General features: G+C 34.1%; 1 protein-coding gene across 1 annotated transcript; it reads left to right on the top strand.

Moving 5' to 3' along the window:
* The first annotated feature begins 21 nt into the window (after window positions 1–21).
* On the top strand, window positions 22–17966 carry LOC117110977 (cilia- and flagella-associated protein 99-like). The gene is made up of 13 exons (XM_033253828.1): window positions 22–176; window positions 2001–2131; window positions 2859–3003; window positions 4244–4338; window positions 8501–8613; window positions 9631–9722; window positions 10403–10488; window positions 11202–11524; window positions 12735–13081; window positions 13662–13714; window positions 14885–15025; window positions 17351–17514; window positions 17756–17966. The coding sequence occupies exons 2-13, from the start codon at window positions 2024–2026 to the stop codon at window positions 17949–17951; spliced, it is 1863 nt and encodes a 620-aa protein (XP_033109719.1). The 5' UTR covers window positions 22–176; window positions 2001–2023; the 3' UTR covers window positions 17952–17966.
* The last annotated feature ends 278 nt before the right edge of the window (window positions 17967–18244 follow it).

Below are 18244 nucleotides of genomic sequence, written 5' to 3'. Positions count from 1 at the left end.
CTACAATTCATTGTAGAGGGCGCTATAAAATTAGCTGCCAAAGAAGCTATCGTTGCCAATGTCAACAACAAGTATCTATTTTGTTGGTGGTGTTTTCAACATTTTAAACAGTAAAATTGTGTACGCTAAAACGGTTATTTGGTCACAGTATTATTGAGGAGAACCTAATATAGAATGTAAGGTTTACAGAACTTTAGCTAATTATTGCTTAAATCTTCGCTTAATTGTAAGACTATAAATTTAGGCACCTCCATTTGCGATTGTATGTAGGCTTGGAGGTGATCCGAATCCTAGGCTACAGACAGTGTCCAACCAGGCGGGTTGAACCCACTCATCACTGCATGACTGAATTTATGTAAACTAGGACCTACAAGCCTAGCCTATTGTCTAGGGCTAGTTCACAGGCTTATAGAGGCTAATCTAACCTACCAAGAGTGGCCACTTTCCGCTTTTACTAGGATTCACTTCCCTTTTAGGCCTGGACCTGAGTAAGCTAGGAAGGTACTTTAAATTTCCTTCTATAAATTAGGCTAATTTAATAATAATCGACCCCACATGCTAAATTTGTCCACTGCTCTATTCTTTTATCACCGTTGCAGGTAAAAAAAACCAAAAAACAAGTAGGGCCAGGCCTAGGTGGAGCAGACTGCTTTGCTTATCATGATGTTTGTAAAGGAGATCCAAAAAGTTTGACAGGGGTCCGAACCACAATTGTGCATTTACAGTACTATTTAGACCACAATATTAGGGATTTTGGCAAACACAATACTGTGTTTACAGAGGTGGAACAAAATAGTCTAGGCCTATGTCTTCTAAATTGTGAAGTAAAATAACCATATAAGATGTTCAATAATTATGCTTTAAGCCTAATTTAGTCATAATACACATTTTAAATGTGTATTGCGGTTTATTTTAATATCTAATGTAAAATAATATCTCAATATTGATACACCAACAGTACAGTCATTGTTCTGCCTTAACTATAGATTAAGCTGACGACTGTTTTCGGGAGAGAGTGTTACACGTAATGTTTAGACATGCACAGTTAAATTGACGTCATTGTTGATAGATTGTAAGTCATCACAAATCGATTTATTGACTGCACTATGACAACTTTGTCAAGTGTTCATTAGCGCATTTTCAGTCAGACCTTTAAAATTAGAATTGGAAACCTTTCTTTTTTTCTGGATACCCAATCAGTGTGGGGACATTGTTCTTCCTTCAGGTCCAGATAACAATAACTTAAATTTCATACAAAACTAAAATAAATGAAAATTAAAATTATAATGAAGAATTAAGTATCCACGTTAGGTCTTTGAAAGGTTTTAAAGTAAGTGAATGTATAGTACTGCGAATATTTGATGGTATGCTATTCCAAAATTCAACGGAACGAAATATTTTAAAGTTCCTTTACCAGATTCATTTGACCATTTTGACAACACCAAAGTATTTTTCGATTTGCTTCTTGATATTGTGATAATCATCAATAGGATCATAAAAGTTAACTAAATATTCAGGAACAGAGCCTTATAAACGTTTTTGTGGCAAAAAAACAGCAATTCAAGCCAAAAAATACATTTTTGTTTAACTGTGTACATGCCATAATGTTGAAGACTCATTTTTTATAGACTAACTATAATAATTAAACAGAATCTAGGGATTTTTTTTTTTTATGAATTTATAGTATTAGTGAAATTATTCCTCCCTATACTAGTCAGGCTGGGTGAAAAACTAATTAACTACTTTATATATTGAATTATATAAAAATGTTCACTGCAGATTTACAGTAATTATACATAATAATCATGCTTTTGTTAGCCACAAGGATCTGATCTATAATTACATTCGGATGCAGTAGTATTCCCATTACTGTCATAAGTTACATTATAACAATCCAGAAAATGATGTTCTTAAGCTTACTCTGTCTTACACTTACAGGATATCTGTTCTACTTATTACTGTATTTGTCACTTTAAAACTTTTTCAAAATATTGTTACAGCTGATTGACTCCTAACCAGCAAGATGAAACATGCATCCCTGCTGCATCATTGTGTCAAAATATTGGACAGTTTTAACAAGAAAGTTCATGGGGTCGAGCAACATCTTGCTTCATACATTCATCAGAACAAGGTTAGTGATATTTTTAGCCATGAGATGATCATGTAAACCATTGGACATGGTGTGATCATGTGATTTTTGATCACATGTTCTACAGATTTGTCCACAGAGTTTATATAGGTTTTCTGTAGATTTTTTTTTTATTTTATTAAGAAACCTCTATAAAATTTGGCATAGTACACTATAGAAATTCTATAGTTCCACATATTTTCCATTGAGCATAGACTTCTATAGACTTTTTACAGAGAACCCTCTATTATGTTAGAGATATAATACACTATAGTGTGGGACTTGTGTGAAAGTCAAGCATGTTCAAATTTATTTTTTTTTACCTTTACAGTTTTTTTATATACCATAATTTATAAAAAATTAAATAGAATGTGACCCAATCAACCAAAAATCAAACCTCAAGGAATGAAAAATGACATTACGGTATTAGATCCTTGTCAAAAGTTAATAATTGATGCAAAAATTGTTAAAAACTGATAACAAATGACAAAAATATGACAATTTATGATTTCAGTAAAAATATTCATTAAGATGGTCAATAAGATGGGAAATTTGATCTGATTTGACGACTCGCTTTAGACGACAAGCGTCGGTCACAATTATCAGATGAATATAATTCAATGCAACATTATTCAAAACACATTCTGGTATATTTAACTACCTTTTGGTAAACCCTAGGTAGTCAGTTTGACCTCTCTGTAATTCACATGACTTTCTGCATTTTCCTCAGACTCTGGATCCAGGGGAGCAAGCTTTTATCACTGAGGTGTTTTCTGGAAGTGTTCAACATGCTAAAGTGATGAATATTGTAGTTGAGGGCTTCTTCAGGTCTCACGGCTGGAACTCACTCAAATCAGATAAAAATCTCTACACTGGTAAACAAACATTCTATTTAATTTAATTTTACTTGGGCGGATGCAGAATTTGGCGGTAGGGGGTGCGTGAGAGTCCACACCACCTCAGACCCACCATGGTTGGGACTGAGGTGAGAAAATTTTCTGCTCGGAAATTGCACTCACACCTTAAAAATCTTACTGGTAGTTCATATCAACAATACAATACAACAATTATTTTTCTTAATACAATTTAGAGGGGTGCGATCGCACTGTCTTCACCCCCTGCATCCGCCCATCTTTGGAATTGGATTGATTTATTTGGTGTAAACACCAAGGATAACCCACGAAAATCTGAAGAAGACTTATCTCCAGTGGGGTCCTGGTTGTGATTGGGCAGTACACCGGCCAGGAGACAGATCCCCTACTCTTTTTTTCCAAAAAGTGTACTGCAATTTTAAAATGCATATGGGCCATAATGCACACAAGACCAAAGACCTAAACGTCTCATCCAAAAGAATGTGTGCTGTTGTAACTTGCCTTTCAGCCCTCCAGCTAAAATACAAAGAGAGCAGTGATAGGAATTGAACCAGGGACCAAGAGATCTCAATGGTTCAGTGCACAAACAGTGGCTACCACCAGTTTAGCTGAATTAGCTAAGCCACTCTTCTTTCAATTACTTCTTTACAAATTAACTATAATATAAATAACTATTTGAAATGCCATTGTTTTTATCACAATGAAGTATTAATTATAAAGGTTAAAGGTTATGCATTTAAATTAAGTTCTGATATAACCTTTTGTGAGGGAGCAAGGAACCAAAGCTTGGGCAGAGGCTAAACCAAGGGTAAAAAAATTTGCATTTGGGAGACTGATTTGATAATTTAAAGCAGCTAACTGTTGATCATTGGTATTGGTTTGTCAAAATCAATATTCAAACTTTTTTGGCAAATTATTGGTGGGCCCACCCATTGAAATTGTTGGGTGGACCCCCTCGGCCCACCATGTGCTGTCGCCAGTGGTCTAATATTACTGTACATTAATAATGGTCCTGCCAAAACTTGTATCTTTATAAATATAATTTAAATCAAAGTTACTCTGATGTCTTCTGAAGTATCTTCCCTATTACAATGGCTTTAATTAATTTTGGGCAAGGTAAAGCAGACAATCAACAACCATTCCTATTTGGTATTCTGTTTGTGATTTTTTTTATACCCAATATGCATGATTTTTTGGGGAATCATTTGACATTAATGACTGTTCTTGTGTGTTGTTTTTCCAGTGCTATGCTACCTTAGTCTGTATCGTCTTGATGAATTAGGAATGGCTAATTACAGAAAGTTCATTAGGACTCAAGATGTTAACAAAATGTTCCGGGTAAGTCATACATGGTCACTGTTGGTCTTCATGTTTTGAGTTTTATCTCATTGAGGATCGTTAATGAGAATACATCTGAGCAAAAGTGTTTTTTCAAACTTTTGATGTTCTGAAGCTATTAATAATTTATGCAGCTGTGCCACTTTCTTCAATAGTTCACAGACACGTGGGATTCAAGGATCAAGTTCACTGGTTATCTCTCGTGTCATTCGCATTCAATCCAATCCAACAGCAAAATAAGCTTAATAGCAGATTGAACGCTATATCTGTTAGCTTAATAGTAGGCATGAGTAATAGGCATACTGTAGCTCTATTTTCTGGAGTTGTTTTAGTAGATTTTTTAAAGCCCCATTCCTGGCAAAATTTCACTAAAAAAGAATTAAAAAAAAAAAATGCATATGCATTATTCTAATGGCAAAATATTGGCATGAATTTTTAATAGTTTTACACAAAAGAATTTAAAAAAATGAGAAATAGAGACTATTTCTCATAGGAGATTACCATTTTCTCGACAACTTCTTCGATACTACTGTATTTTATGTATACTTTATGCAGTTAATAAAGTGCGCCCTCTCTAATGAGATTAGTTTTTGTACTTCGTATCTCCCACTCTGCGGCGATGGAATAGGCCTGAGATATGTTTGTTTAATTGTCAAATTTACGGTCAGAATAATTTATTTAACAAATTTGTAATAATTCCAAATATTATATTTCACAATTGTCAATACTAGCCACGGAATATATCATGTCAGCTGTTTTTATGTCTGATAACAGAACCTAAATCAAGGTAAGGCTAGGCCTAGCCTAGCAGTGTGGGATAGGCTAATGTTTCCTACGCCTACTATATTTCTTCACAGACCTATCACAAAATCAAGCATAAACAAATCATCTGTGTTAATTTTTTGTGTGGAACACAGAAAATCAAATTTCAGTCATATTTTACATTTTTTTTCATGTTTTGAATGTCTAAATTCAGTTAAACTAGCAATTTGTATTATGTGTGTAACGAAATAGTGTGGAAGACCTCCTACTACTATTGTTTGCTCTTTGTGTTTGCGTCAGTGACACTCTGAAGCATGTGGCTATGTAGAGATTCTCAGGCGGCTACAGTATGTAGAGATTTACTTGCTTGATACTTGATTGATGTTTTTGGGTCGGTTAGTAAGCTTTTAGCTTATATGACCCATCCAAAACTGAAAGTCTTGAATGAATGAAAATAAGATGATTATAATTGTCACAATGTATACATGATGTTCTCTAAAATGTACTTCCTGAAAAAAAAATACTTGTATAATTAATTACTTTAATCCTATTGTTATTAGTTTTTTTATCGTTATTTTTATAAGTACGAGAATGAAAATTTACAATTTATGTTAACCCAGTGATAGTTTAGTAAAGATTTAAATTCATTTAAACTAGTTGCCATTACAACTATTTAGATAGCAGACTGTTCCAAACATCAACCACTCTAGAACTAAATGTATATTTCCGGACATCTAGTCTAGCCCTGTTTTTATATAGCTTAAACTTGTGCCCTCTATCTCACAAGAATAATAATTCTAAAAACTTGAATCATATCTGCTCTGAGTCATCTATATTCTAGAGTTGGTAAACCTAAATACTTCAACCTTTCAGCGTATGACAAACTTTTTAATTCAGGCAATGTCTTGCTCTTCTTTTCACTAATTCAATTCTTTTAATTAAGCCTATATTATGAGGTGCCAAACACAACAATTAAATTCTAAAATAGGACGAAATAAGGACTTGTATAATATTAAAAACATGCCCTTGTCATTATAAATGAATGTTCTTTTTATAAGACCTACCATTTTGTTGGCTTTAGAAACTGAAATATTTATAGGCTCATCAAATTTCAAGTTACTATCAAAATGCACGCCAAGATCTTTTTCTAATAAAGTTTCTTCTATGTTAACACATGACTCATTATCTTGTACAAAATAATCACATTTCATGTTCCTTCTTCCAACATACAGAATCTTACATTTCTCCGGATTAAAAGGTAATTGCCATGTATGGGACCATTCAAACATATTATCCAGTGAAACCTGCAAATTACTGACATAGAAGTACATACCTTGCATTTGGCATTAGGCCTAATACTGTTAATACTAGTCGGATTGCCTGCCTCCCCGCTTGGCTTTTGGCCATGGGGTTTAGCTGCCTCACTGCCTTCATGCCTAGGGCCTAGGCCTAGATGAAACTATTCCAATTTTTACCAAATAACCTTTAAACCTCCTGCCAAAGGATCTAAAAAGTCAGTAGATGTAATAAAGTACTGTTTTTTTATGTAAAATATGTTGAAATATATGTAAAAAATCGTCGAAAGTGCTGCAGAATTTTCAAGGACGTTTTCACCGTCACACCCCCAACGTGGCTACATGTATGTAAAGGTTTGTAAACATTGCATTTACTATTTAGGGTTTCATAATGAAACCTAATGCAGTAGAAACTTCTGCATAAGCCATGTGTATCATTGTCTCTCTCATATACCACTTCAATCAACTTCTAAATAAAACACTTACTGCATCTCTAGAAACTACAGCTTCATATGACAGATGATCACTTATTCAGCTGCTCTTATTTTATTGAACCCACTTTCTGTGCACAATGAAATCACCTTAAATGTTACACCTTTTTCAAAAATAAATTAAAAATATCTTTTTTCTAACTCATTTACATCAGGAATGTGCATAAAAATGAGCCGAAGGGCCAAAGAGCTAAAGTGAATTTTTGATTGAACACTTAGGGACTCAAGCAAATTTAGATGTTTTATGATGAAAAATTTGATGAACTTTTATGATGAAAAGTTTGATGAACTTAGTATGCCTTTATAAATGTTCATGCACTGCTTTTATACTGCTTTATGTTTAAGTTATATGTTACTTTTATGATGACCGACATTGAGCCATAACAACAAGAGGTCGTCTAGCCAATGAGGGTGGTGGGGCGCATAGGGTTTCACCATATTTTCTTGGAGCCCAACAAAGTTACTGTTGAGCTGCATGTGGCTATAGGCCTCTCATAATCTACTGGTGCTTAGACACAACCAACGGTAGTCATTTTACATGACATTTAAACCATTTTGTGTACTTTTTATTTAACCAATGTCACTATAAACTCTACTGAACAGTTCTTTAGTGATAGAATTCGGTGCTAAATGTTCTAGATCGATTGATTGAGATTATGAAAGCTGGGCTAGAAAACTCCTAAAGTAGATGGTTGCACCATGGAGCTATAAAAATGGTTGTTTTTAATTTAAAGATTAATAATTAAAAAATTAAATTGATTGCACATTATGACTGCCCAAAAATATAGACCACTAGGTAAAGTACTGAGGATGTTGTGGCTATATGTAAAATAGATACACATTTTTTCATGGTGTCTTTGCTTCTGAGTTGTATCCAAGTCTTTATAATAGATTTGATTTTCTAGAGAATAATAAATAAAAGACCGGTAATAAAGATGTTATTAACTAGACAAAAATCTCTTCTTGCTATTAAAAAATATAAATAAACCTTATTTTTGTATAAACTGTATTATAATTGTGATAATTATTTTAATTATTTTAAATATAATTTTTACTACAGTATTATTATTACATTTTCATTGTTGTTTTGTGGTGGTTATTATTGCTATCAATCCCCATCCATATGTGACCGATTTTAGCAAAATTAGGCACTTCTCATCTAAAATGAAAGTCTTCAAATCAGCTAAAATTTCTATGTATGGACCATCTTAATGCATGTTGGACTGAAATCATATACAGTATTATATCCGTTTTTAACAATTATTAGACTATAATACAAAGATCTAATGTTATTTTTCACTTTCTGAGATAAGTGCCCATTTATTCTAGAGTGGGTCACATATTGATAAGGAGTAGACAAGAGACAAGTGTTGTCAAAGTTGTTTAATTTGTTGATGATGTTTTTGTTTAATTATGTTTGGGAATCACATTTTCCTATTTTTGCTTCTGCATGTGTCAGTATTTAACTTGAAATGCTTTTGTGTACAGTAGATACAGCAAATTGTGTTTATCTACTTTTTCTTGTTCTCTTGGTCGCCTTGTTCTGTTGTTGTTCTATGGATTTGTAATTCTGAAATAAAAGATGAATGAATAATTTGTTCGCCTTTTTTGCAGTTTCTGGCCTTCTTTCTGAATGAAGATAACTTGCTGTCTTGGATCAAAGATGAATGGTGTAAAATATATGAACACACCTATGTACAGGTGAACCTAATGTCACCTATACTCAGGTAAAGAATATTTTCTCATTCTGTTTTCCAGTTTATAGAGTATAACTTATGTTAGAGCCTTAATAATCAAATCGGGAGCTAACCGTTAGACCGAGCCATGTGAGAATGCCCAGTCTGTTAAATCTAACAATTCCCTGTGGGTAAGTGGATAAACTATAGGTTATTGGTTTCAAGTTGACCTCATTTCTATAATTAACCAATCAGATATATGTATTTCCAATTTCCTATCGGCCAGTGATCCCACCGTCATCTTATGTGGATCTGCGATTTTATTGTATGAACGTGTGTATGTTATTAATCTAGATCCTGCACTGTTTGATGGTGTGTGTGAACATAGTCTTAATAAATATAGAAATGAATAATCATATACAATTTTGTTTTTTAGCTTTGATGCAGACAAATTGCAATTCTGATCCACTCAGTATAATCCCTCGCAAACCTTAATTTAAGTTGTTCCTTATTTTCAAAAGAATGATAAAAACATGCATGAAACTTGTTTTCATTGCAGTCATAAAAAAACAAGTAAAGTAATTTGTAGCTATTGAAAATACAATAAATATTGATCTTAATTATAGAACTGAACTTGCCAAGGTCTATGGAACTTTCATAGATTTTATAGAAATTTTGCCCAATTACAGATGTAGGAAAATTGGGAGAAATGCTTTGTAGAATTAGACTGATAAATGGTCCAACATCCAGGACAATGAGTTTTCTATCATGACACTTTTAGCTGAATTCCGGGCTGGAAATTTATAAGTTATTGTGAAATTCAAGATGAATTGAGCCATTAATCTTTTTAATATCCTTTCACGCTATTTTTTACATTCCACATCTATAATTAAAACTTATAACCCATTTTCACTCAAGACCCTTACTTTTCCATTACCGTACTACAAAAATATTGTAGAAATATTTACTAATGATTTTACCAAGTTCAGTTGCTGGATGAAACATAATATTTCTAAATAATATTTTTAATATAACTAAATTGACCAAAAATATTTTTTTATTATTTAGATGGTTGCCAGAACTGAAGGAGCTTATCAGTCAATTACAAGATAAAATCAATAATAAGGTGAAATCCACAAAATCTCTTAAGGCTGTTACAGGTATTTAATATTTTTGATTATTTTCAAATAATTTGCCATCCCATAATCAGCGTACTGTCGCTAATATTAAACTGAGTGAATATAAGAATGTTGCAGTATTGTATACTGTAGTACAGAGAAACTGTAATACTTTCATTCATAACTTTGGCAATAGTAAAGTTGATTTTAGTAAATGACCTGTCCATAATTAAAGCTTATAATGAGGAGAATAAGAATATGTTAAAAAGTCAATTTTCTTGTTTTGGTCATTGATACTGGTTTTGGCCTGGCTAGCCCTATTTGATGGCAATGTTGTTCCATATCTGAAAGGAAATTTAAAAATGTTCATTTAAAATTTTATTGCGTATCTATTTGTTTATTTATTCTGGAATTAAATTTAAAAGAAAAAAAATCTACATTGTTTTTCAAACAAAAAAAAAAAAAAAAAAAAAAAAAAAATATTAACAATAATTTGAAAGATCCTTGAATATAATTAGTTCTTATGGTTTGCCTTTAAAAATTTAAATTGGGTACTTAAACACATTTATAGTATTATTCAACATAACAGTTTTGTAGAAATTAAATTGAAAATAGAAAACTACAAAGATATTAATCAATGAAAACAGTAAAAGTTATGAAGAAAAAAGAAGAAGTAAATTTAGTTGTTGACCAAAATTTGTAAAACTTTTTTTTACCCCAAGAACCAGTAGCTTTCAAACTAACAAAGCCAAGACCCCGGAGTGTACCAGTTCCTGAAAGAATTGCAACAGTAGCGAAGCCAAAAGAAGTAAGTATTTATACAAAACATTCATAGGCAGCGGAACTAGAGTAAGGTGTGTGACAATGCATTTTACGTTCAAGTTAATTAATGTACCATATTTATTTGAATAAACACACCGGGACATTTATTGTTGAGAAGGGTTTTGAAGGGGCATTTATTCGAGGGAGGCCTTTACTTTTTTTGGTGTACAATGGACACGTATAACCTCCAATAATTTCCATTTAATTTCACTGTAAATGTGGAACTATAACACATAATTACCGTCAAAATGTGTTATTGCGTGATCATAAAGACTGGTTAATCCCAACCAGTCAGAAAAAATGTAATTCTACTGGAATAGAACATTAATAGAATGTGTTGAGAATGATGATGTTTCCATTAGATTTATTTACTGTCAATATTAGAGGGGCGTTTATTTAAGGAAAAAAATAATGCATCAGGGCGTTTATTCGAGGGAGGCGTTTATTACAGATGAGGCTCTAGATGGAGTGTTTATTTGATGGGGCGTTTATTCAAAGCGGGGTATTTATTCGAATAAATACGTTATATATTTTGTAATATTCATGAAATTGTGATCCACGTAGATATTTCTTGCATATGACAACATTTTTATTAGATATATTTTTTTTTTAATGCTTTAGATGAAACGAGGCCAACTTGACAGCTTCTCTTTTCATTTTGTGGGTACAGATATTTTAATGATTGTTTTTTTTATGTAGGTTCCCAAATCAACCTATAAGGTACCATCAGAACACAAGCTGATTCAAGAAGCTAAGGAGAGGAACAGACGACGAACTGAAGAACAACTTCTTGAGTCAACGAAGTCGCAATTTAAATGTGCAACAAAAGAAAAATCAGAGAAAACTAAACTTAGGATTCAAAATGTTATCGCTGATCAGGAAAGCAAATTGAGGTTTGAAGGCAGCAGAGCACGTCCATTACCTAGCAACAACACAGACAATATCCCCATTAAGCTAAACATGGCTACCATTCTTAGGGAAGGTGCCCTCTATCAAAGACGTGAGGAGGATGCAATAAAAAAGTATGTAATATGTGATAGTTCAGTTCTGAAATTGTGAAATAGTATTAAATCATATTTTTATTCAGTATATTAATGAAAAACAAGAACAAGAATACACATTCACTAACAGGGGTCCAAAGTTGTGATAACCCATTTTCTGAACAGAACGGATCCACAGATGTCCAAAAGGGGGATCCGAAAGTGGGACTGATCAAGATAACACCACCCTAGGGGTTTTGGGGGCATGCTCCTGCAAATATTTTGTTTTCTAGACGCCCGAAAATAACTGCCAATAATAAAGTTCAGTAAAGTTTTTTTTTTCTTTCTGAAAGTGCATCCACCTCCACTCCCTGGGGAGTATTCCTAGTCATGCATACAATATAATGCCGAGACAATCTAATACTTACAATGCCACATCATCCTACCAGGTACCCATTTATACTCCTGGGTGGAGAGGCAAACGTAAGTAAAGTGCCTTGCCAAAGGACACAAGCAATGGGATGAGTGTTGGTCTCGAACTCCCGATATTTCACGATCAGAAGTCCAACATCTTACACACTGCACCACATGCTCCAAACAATGAGCTAATATTATTTTGCTGTTCAGGGTGATACCCATTGACCATTGATTTTAGGGAGACAACTGATAATATTAGTAAGAACTTGAAGACATTATGAATTTGCAGGAGATGTTGCTTGCATAAAGTGCAGGAGACCGTCCTGATTTTGTCTAAAAGACTCATGCGACTAGTGGGTAAAATTCTACCCTTGTTTGTCAAAATATTTCAATTTCAATGTCATACTTTAACTGTACAGTATAGTGAACTAAACTGGTAGCGTGTGTAGTGGAGTTTAATAGCTTTGTGCTTAAGAATAAGATGATTCCAATCCCATGGTCCTAGGTTCAATTCCTGTCAGTGTTGAATGATTTTTTTCTTTTGACCAGAAAAATTCCAGTCTCTATTAAAACTTAATATTGAGATTTAGTTTGTGTAAAGCATCGTGTGTGTATGTTTGTTCTGTGAAAGGGAGTCACTTACAAGTAGGGCAGTGATATATTCACTATTGAAAATCATTGGTGCATGTATTGTGTGCCTAAATAAATAAATAAATAAAATAATTATATAGATAAAGACTAGAGTATTTAATTATTAAAGGTAAGCTAGATTCTGAAACTGCACTATGAAAGAAAATATTATTTGATAGGCATGTTTTCTAATTTTGTTTTGTAGACTGAACTTACTTGAAGCTGGTGCCAAAGATGCCTCGGAGTTCCTAACCTGGCAAGAGGAAATGCGGCAGAAGGATTTAGATAAGGAACTCGCTGTGATTGAACGAAGACGTCTTGAGGGTAAACTTAGTCATGAGGAAGCTATCTTGGCACGGCAGTCTTTGATCCAAGATAATCGGCAGAAGGTCTTAAAGATGAAAGAGGAGGCTGAAAAGATGATGCAGGAGTATGTTGCAAGAAGGTTAGAGGAGGAGAAAGTCTTACGAGAACTGGTAGAGGATGTTATGGCGGGGCATCAAAATGCTAAACAAACCAAACAAAAACTTCAGAATTACAAGCGCAAGATAGGTAAGAATTATAAATATATAAATGTTTTTAATGTTAACTCTTATTTTCTATTATAAATTATTATTTTTTGTGTTTGTTGCTGGTTTTTCTATTGTGATTGTTACTGCTATAGCTAATTATCATTATTATTATTATTATTTTATTATAATTATTATTATTAAATTATTGTTACTATTATTAATGTACATAATTATAATCTATTATAGTGTTTTTAACAGTTGTTATAATCCTTATTAAACTATATAATCATTTTGTCTCATATGTTAACTGTAAGCACAGTAATTCGTGACAGCTACAAAGCCTACAGATATGGAATGCAGTGCATTGTGTAGAACCTTATTGGGTGGCAAATAATTGTGATTTTTGTAGTAAAACATCTGTAAGTCATTGAAAACTGACCCACAGAGTGGATAAATTATTTAATCCTATAAATAAGCAGTACAATTTTCCCCCAAGATTTTACTATCGAAAGTATTTTAAATATATTTTATTTTCATCTCTTTTGTCTCTTTTTAGTGTTATAATCGGTGTCAGTTATTTTTTGTTTTCACTTTTATATTATTATCTTTATTTTCGATAGCTGAAGAAGTGAGTGAAGAGAGTCGAGAGTTACTTAGACAAGCTTTTGAAGAGGTAAGCTTTGGTTTTGCCAGGTTTTGTGAACACAGTTGATAAGACAAATCTGATCATATGATTTCACATTTACCAAGGCCACAGTATGTTCACAAGAATTGTATTGTGATTGGAGGGAGACAAATGAAAATATCCTTTAGATTTTCTTCTTTCCTTAGTGCAGGCCTCATAAAGTTTACTACCATGTAGCATTCTTTCCTAAATAATGTTTTAAACTGCATTTCCTGGCATTGCACAGGCATAGGTATGATAAAACTGTTTTTACTATTTGCTTTTATTTATATGCTTGCATGCTCGGGACAATTTATGAAAAAAACCAGAGAAATGTCTGGAATATTCCCAAAATTACTTAACAACAAATGCTGATAGTGTAGTGATACTCTCAAGAGTTTCTACAGACCTCTGTGTAATTGTAACTGAAGACAAATTCACACGACTAATAATGCATGTAGAGTACTACAGTTTTACGTCACGATACCATGTGATACTACTCCGTTGCTATCATTGCAAAAAGCGTTCAACCGGATGCCATTGTCTTTACTGACAAAGGATTTATTTCAATTTCTAACGTAATTATTAAGATGTATCTTACTTTTTCCTTGTAAATTTGAATTGATAATTAAATGTGTGTTCGCGATAACTAATATAATGGGAGCTTTTGTGTTTTTAGTACATTTTGATGTTAAAATATTAGATTTTAAAATGCCTATTCCAGAAAGCCTATGCAGTGATTCAGGCGTAATGAACCATAACCCACATCTGTTGACAACAGAGAGCGCTGTCTGGCGTCGTTATGACACGACTGTGGTACTCTATACCGGTCTGTTATTCGTTATCATTACATTTTTAAATTTTAGATATATAACACCATCCAAGGCTAGAAATGGCAAGCTTCTTGTAAAAATGATTTACTGAAAATAGTTTTAGGCCTGTCATTATTAGATTATAAAATAAGATTAATAAAAATTGATTAAACATGCCTTCAAATCCCTTGATCATTGCAAGAATTTTGCCTGAGCTTTGCTTCTGGACCCACCAAAACACTACGCCCCAAAAGCTAGACAGCACCACTGGTCCCTGGACACCAATTGCGAGTGTAGACTTTTAAGAAAGTTTCTCAAATTACTAATAGAAGATTTGTTTATGTTTCCTTTATGTTTATTACAACAGGCAGCTATTGAAATGCAACGCAAGCTAGACCTAGTTCAGGAAATACGAGCAATGGAAGCAGCGCCCAAGAACACAAAGAAATTCATTGATTGGACAAGTACTGCCGGCCATGCATTACTAAGTGAGATGTCAATAGCTGAGGTGGGTTTTGTATGATTGTACTACTAAATCTACAAATCAGTTGGCAATGCATGTTGTTTAACTTCCTAAATCATCATATATTTTGATATTCCTTATTTTACATTCACAAGAATTAATGTAGTTCATACCTTACCATGCTGCATTTTTGGCCGTTAACAGAACTGGTCCATGGCACCCCGGCTTTTTGGAAAAACCCGGGTTTTAAAAGTCCTGCTGGTTTGTTGAATAGCGATGGGTTCTTAAATTATTTATTGCCACTGAATCCCATGAGATGAAGTGAGAGATTGTAATGGGTTTCTTGTTTACATTCCAATGGCTATATGTTGCTGGCCAGGACTCTCTTGTTAACTCCCAATGGACATTCTTAAAACCAATTAAAGTTAAGTTTATGGAGCTGCTAACAGCTCCCTCTGGACCATTTGACAGCTCACTCTCAACTACCAGACAGCTCACTATGGACCATTTCTGCTAACAGGGACTTTTTGTCTCATGCTATGTTGTCGTTTGGCAGTTAAGGATACTAGAAGTGGTTGGCGCATTGGTTGTGGCTTGGACTCCCAACCTCGAGGTCGGGGGTTCGAAACTCTCGCTGTGCAAATCGCTTGTGTCCTTGGGCAAGGCACTTTACCTACGGTTGCCTCTCTCCACCCAGGAGTACAAGTGGGTACCTGGTAGGTTCCAACACAACTGCGCTGATTACTATGCTGCAATATTATGGAATATTAATATAATGTAATTTAATAATTTAATTTGGTATTCAGTATGTGTTCCATGTGTGTTTGATCCAATGACCAGGGTAGTAATGTGAAGCGCTTAGAGGCTTTGTGCATGAAGCGCTATAAGAACAACATATTATTATCATTATTATTATTATACTGTATGTGGCTGAAAGGGTAAATTCGGTGGAGGTGCATATGGGTCATGTGTCATCTTAAGTACCTTTTTACTACAAAAGTCATGCTGTTACTATCCCATTTACCAGCAAACCCTTTAAAAGGGCATACAGGCTACGGTCACACTAACGTCTCAAGCCTGGCTTGACTCACCGCGAGTGAGATTTCAAGCCAGGCTCGAAATTCTGGGTCGGTCACACTAGTTGGATTGACCTCTAAATTATTATGAAAGTCGAAACAGCAGAGCCGTAAAGTTCACGGGATTCGATATACGCGCGTGTGATTGGGTGGATCGCAATCAAAGATTTTACACCAGACGTGCCCGAACCACTCTTCTTCAACTGATCTTTTATCAGCTTGTATTGGGCTCGCAATGCCTTCACTTTTGTTTGAATTTGGGCCGTTGTTCTCTTCTCATGTCCGAGACTGGCTAATCTGTCTGGCAAGCACGCCAAAAATTCCCGTTTTGTTGTTTGTTTTTTTATTTTCTATCCGGTCTCTCAGCTTGGGTTGTCCCCACAAATCTAACAGGTCAGCAGTTTCCTGGTTGCTCCAAATCAATCGCATTATTATTAATTAAAATTTGAATTAACTTTTATGAAAAGTAATGATTGCGTCTTGATTGAACACACATAAAGAACTCGCGGGTTTTTTATTCAAGAACTTCTAAACCCAACCGCGTCATCGACTGTGATTGGTCGACAGCCGACGAGGAAATGTCAATCTCGGTTACGCCAGGGTCAATATGGGTGCTGAGCCGGGATTGAGATAGGTGGATTGAGATCAAGGTCACGCCACGCGCGAGTCGGTGCAGATGCGGTCACATTACGAAAATCTCACCCGCGGTGAGTCAAGCCAGGCTTAAAACTCTAGTGTGACCTTAGCCTCAGGCGGGTTGGTGAAACAGGTTTTGCCAGAATCTATCTCAGTAATCCAATTAAACATCAAAGAAGAATACCTCTACTTAAGAGTCATTATCACAGCAGGCATTGCTGTTTCTCATTAAAGTACCAGTATAGTATTTAAAAACCAGGCTAGACAAATTTAAAAACCTGTTCATGAAAATTTGGCATTTTTATTACCTTAGCTATAATTTCAGATAAAAATCATAATAGATATGCTTTTGAATTTTAAAAATCAATGACTTATGTTAGAAGTTACAACATGGTTTTTGATTTAATTGTGCTAGGCTTCTTATGAACTATTCACAACTAATGAGCTTCATATAAGAAGAGATCAGCAAAACCTGGTTCAAAAATTGAAAATTTGGTATGGTGAAGTTTCCTCATGCATAAAAAAAATAAAACACCACACATATCCTGATAACCAAATCCCATGTGGATACTTTATTATTATAGACACATGCTCTCGCTGGAAGCCTATTTTTCATTAATGATGCTATTTATGTCTGTTGTCTATTTTGTACTTACAGCTGAAAGAGAGACTTTCGTTGATGAAGGCCAAACAAATTGAAGAGGAAGAAAATAAACGCGACTTCATTTTGGAAGCTAAAGAAGCCAAGGAGCACATGTTAATGGAAAAATTAGAGCAAATATCACGACACAGATTTGCTGAGGGTCAGATGGCTTCAAAGAAGTAAATTGTGAACATGTTTTTTTTTGTCATTGTTGTTTAATTTCTCCCCACATACATTACAGTTACTTTCATTGACATCAAAAACATTGTGTAGGGGTCAATGTACAGTAGTATTGCCTATTGGAGAATAGCAATATTACATTGAATCTAATATTATGAAATTATTATGAAATTATTATTGTAATAAATATGAACTTTATTCCAAAATTCCTATTAATATTAAGTGTTTACTTTATTCTAGACAATCTGTGAAGCAGAAAAAAAATGATAATGCAAAAATCATGGATCCAAAGTTGAAGGCCCTACAAGAAAGGTTAGAACAGAAGAGAATTGAAAGGTTAGAAGTGACGGAAAAAAATAAAATTCAGCCAACAAAGGAGTCGGCCGCTTTAACAAGCAACCTCAACAAACAAAAGGTTTGCTATTCTATTGTGTAATCGTTATTTTATTTAGTTTTGAGTCCTTGTGTGTGCAAATTAATTTGAATTTGGACATTCAAGTTTTTGCTATAGTTTTCCAAACCTTATGAATGGAGCACTTTGTTACATCTGTCTCTTATACACATCTAGATGTGTATAAGAGACAGACCTCGAGGTTGGGGGTTTGAAACTCTCACTGTGCAAATCGCATGTGTCCTTGGGCAAGGCACTTTATCTACGGTTGCCTCTCACCACCCAGGAGTACAAGTGGGTACCTGGTAGGTTCCAACACAACTGCGCTGATTACTAGC

This window comes from Anneissia japonica, unplaced genomic scaffold (assembly GCF_011630105.1).
Source record: "Anneissia japonica isolate Jap-2015-1 unplaced genomic scaffold, ASM1163010v1 scaffold573_len2283161_cov171, whole genome shotgun sequence".
NCBI classification, from domain to species: domain Eukaryota; kingdom Metazoa; phylum Echinodermata; class Crinoidea; order Comatulida; family Comatulidae; genus Anneissia; species Anneissia japonica.
This window is presented reverse-complemented; position numbering and strand designations above follow the sequence as displayed.

What these genes read in the sequence shown, in the direction of transcription:
- LOC117110977 (XM_033253828.1), top strand. Translation starts at nt 2,024, where the DNA reads ATGAAACATGCATCCCTGCTGCATCATTGTGTCAAAATATTGGACAGT. An exon ending in CATACATTCATCAGAACAAG is followed by an intron (nt 2,132 to 2,858) that starts GTTAGTGATATT and finishes CATTTTCCTCAG; the next exon opens with ACTCTGGATCCAGGGGAGCA. An exon ending in AGATAAAAATCTCTACACTG is followed by an intron (nt 3,004 to 4,243) that starts GTAAACAAACAT and finishes TTGTTTTTCCAG; the next exon opens with TGCTATGCTACCTTAGTCTG.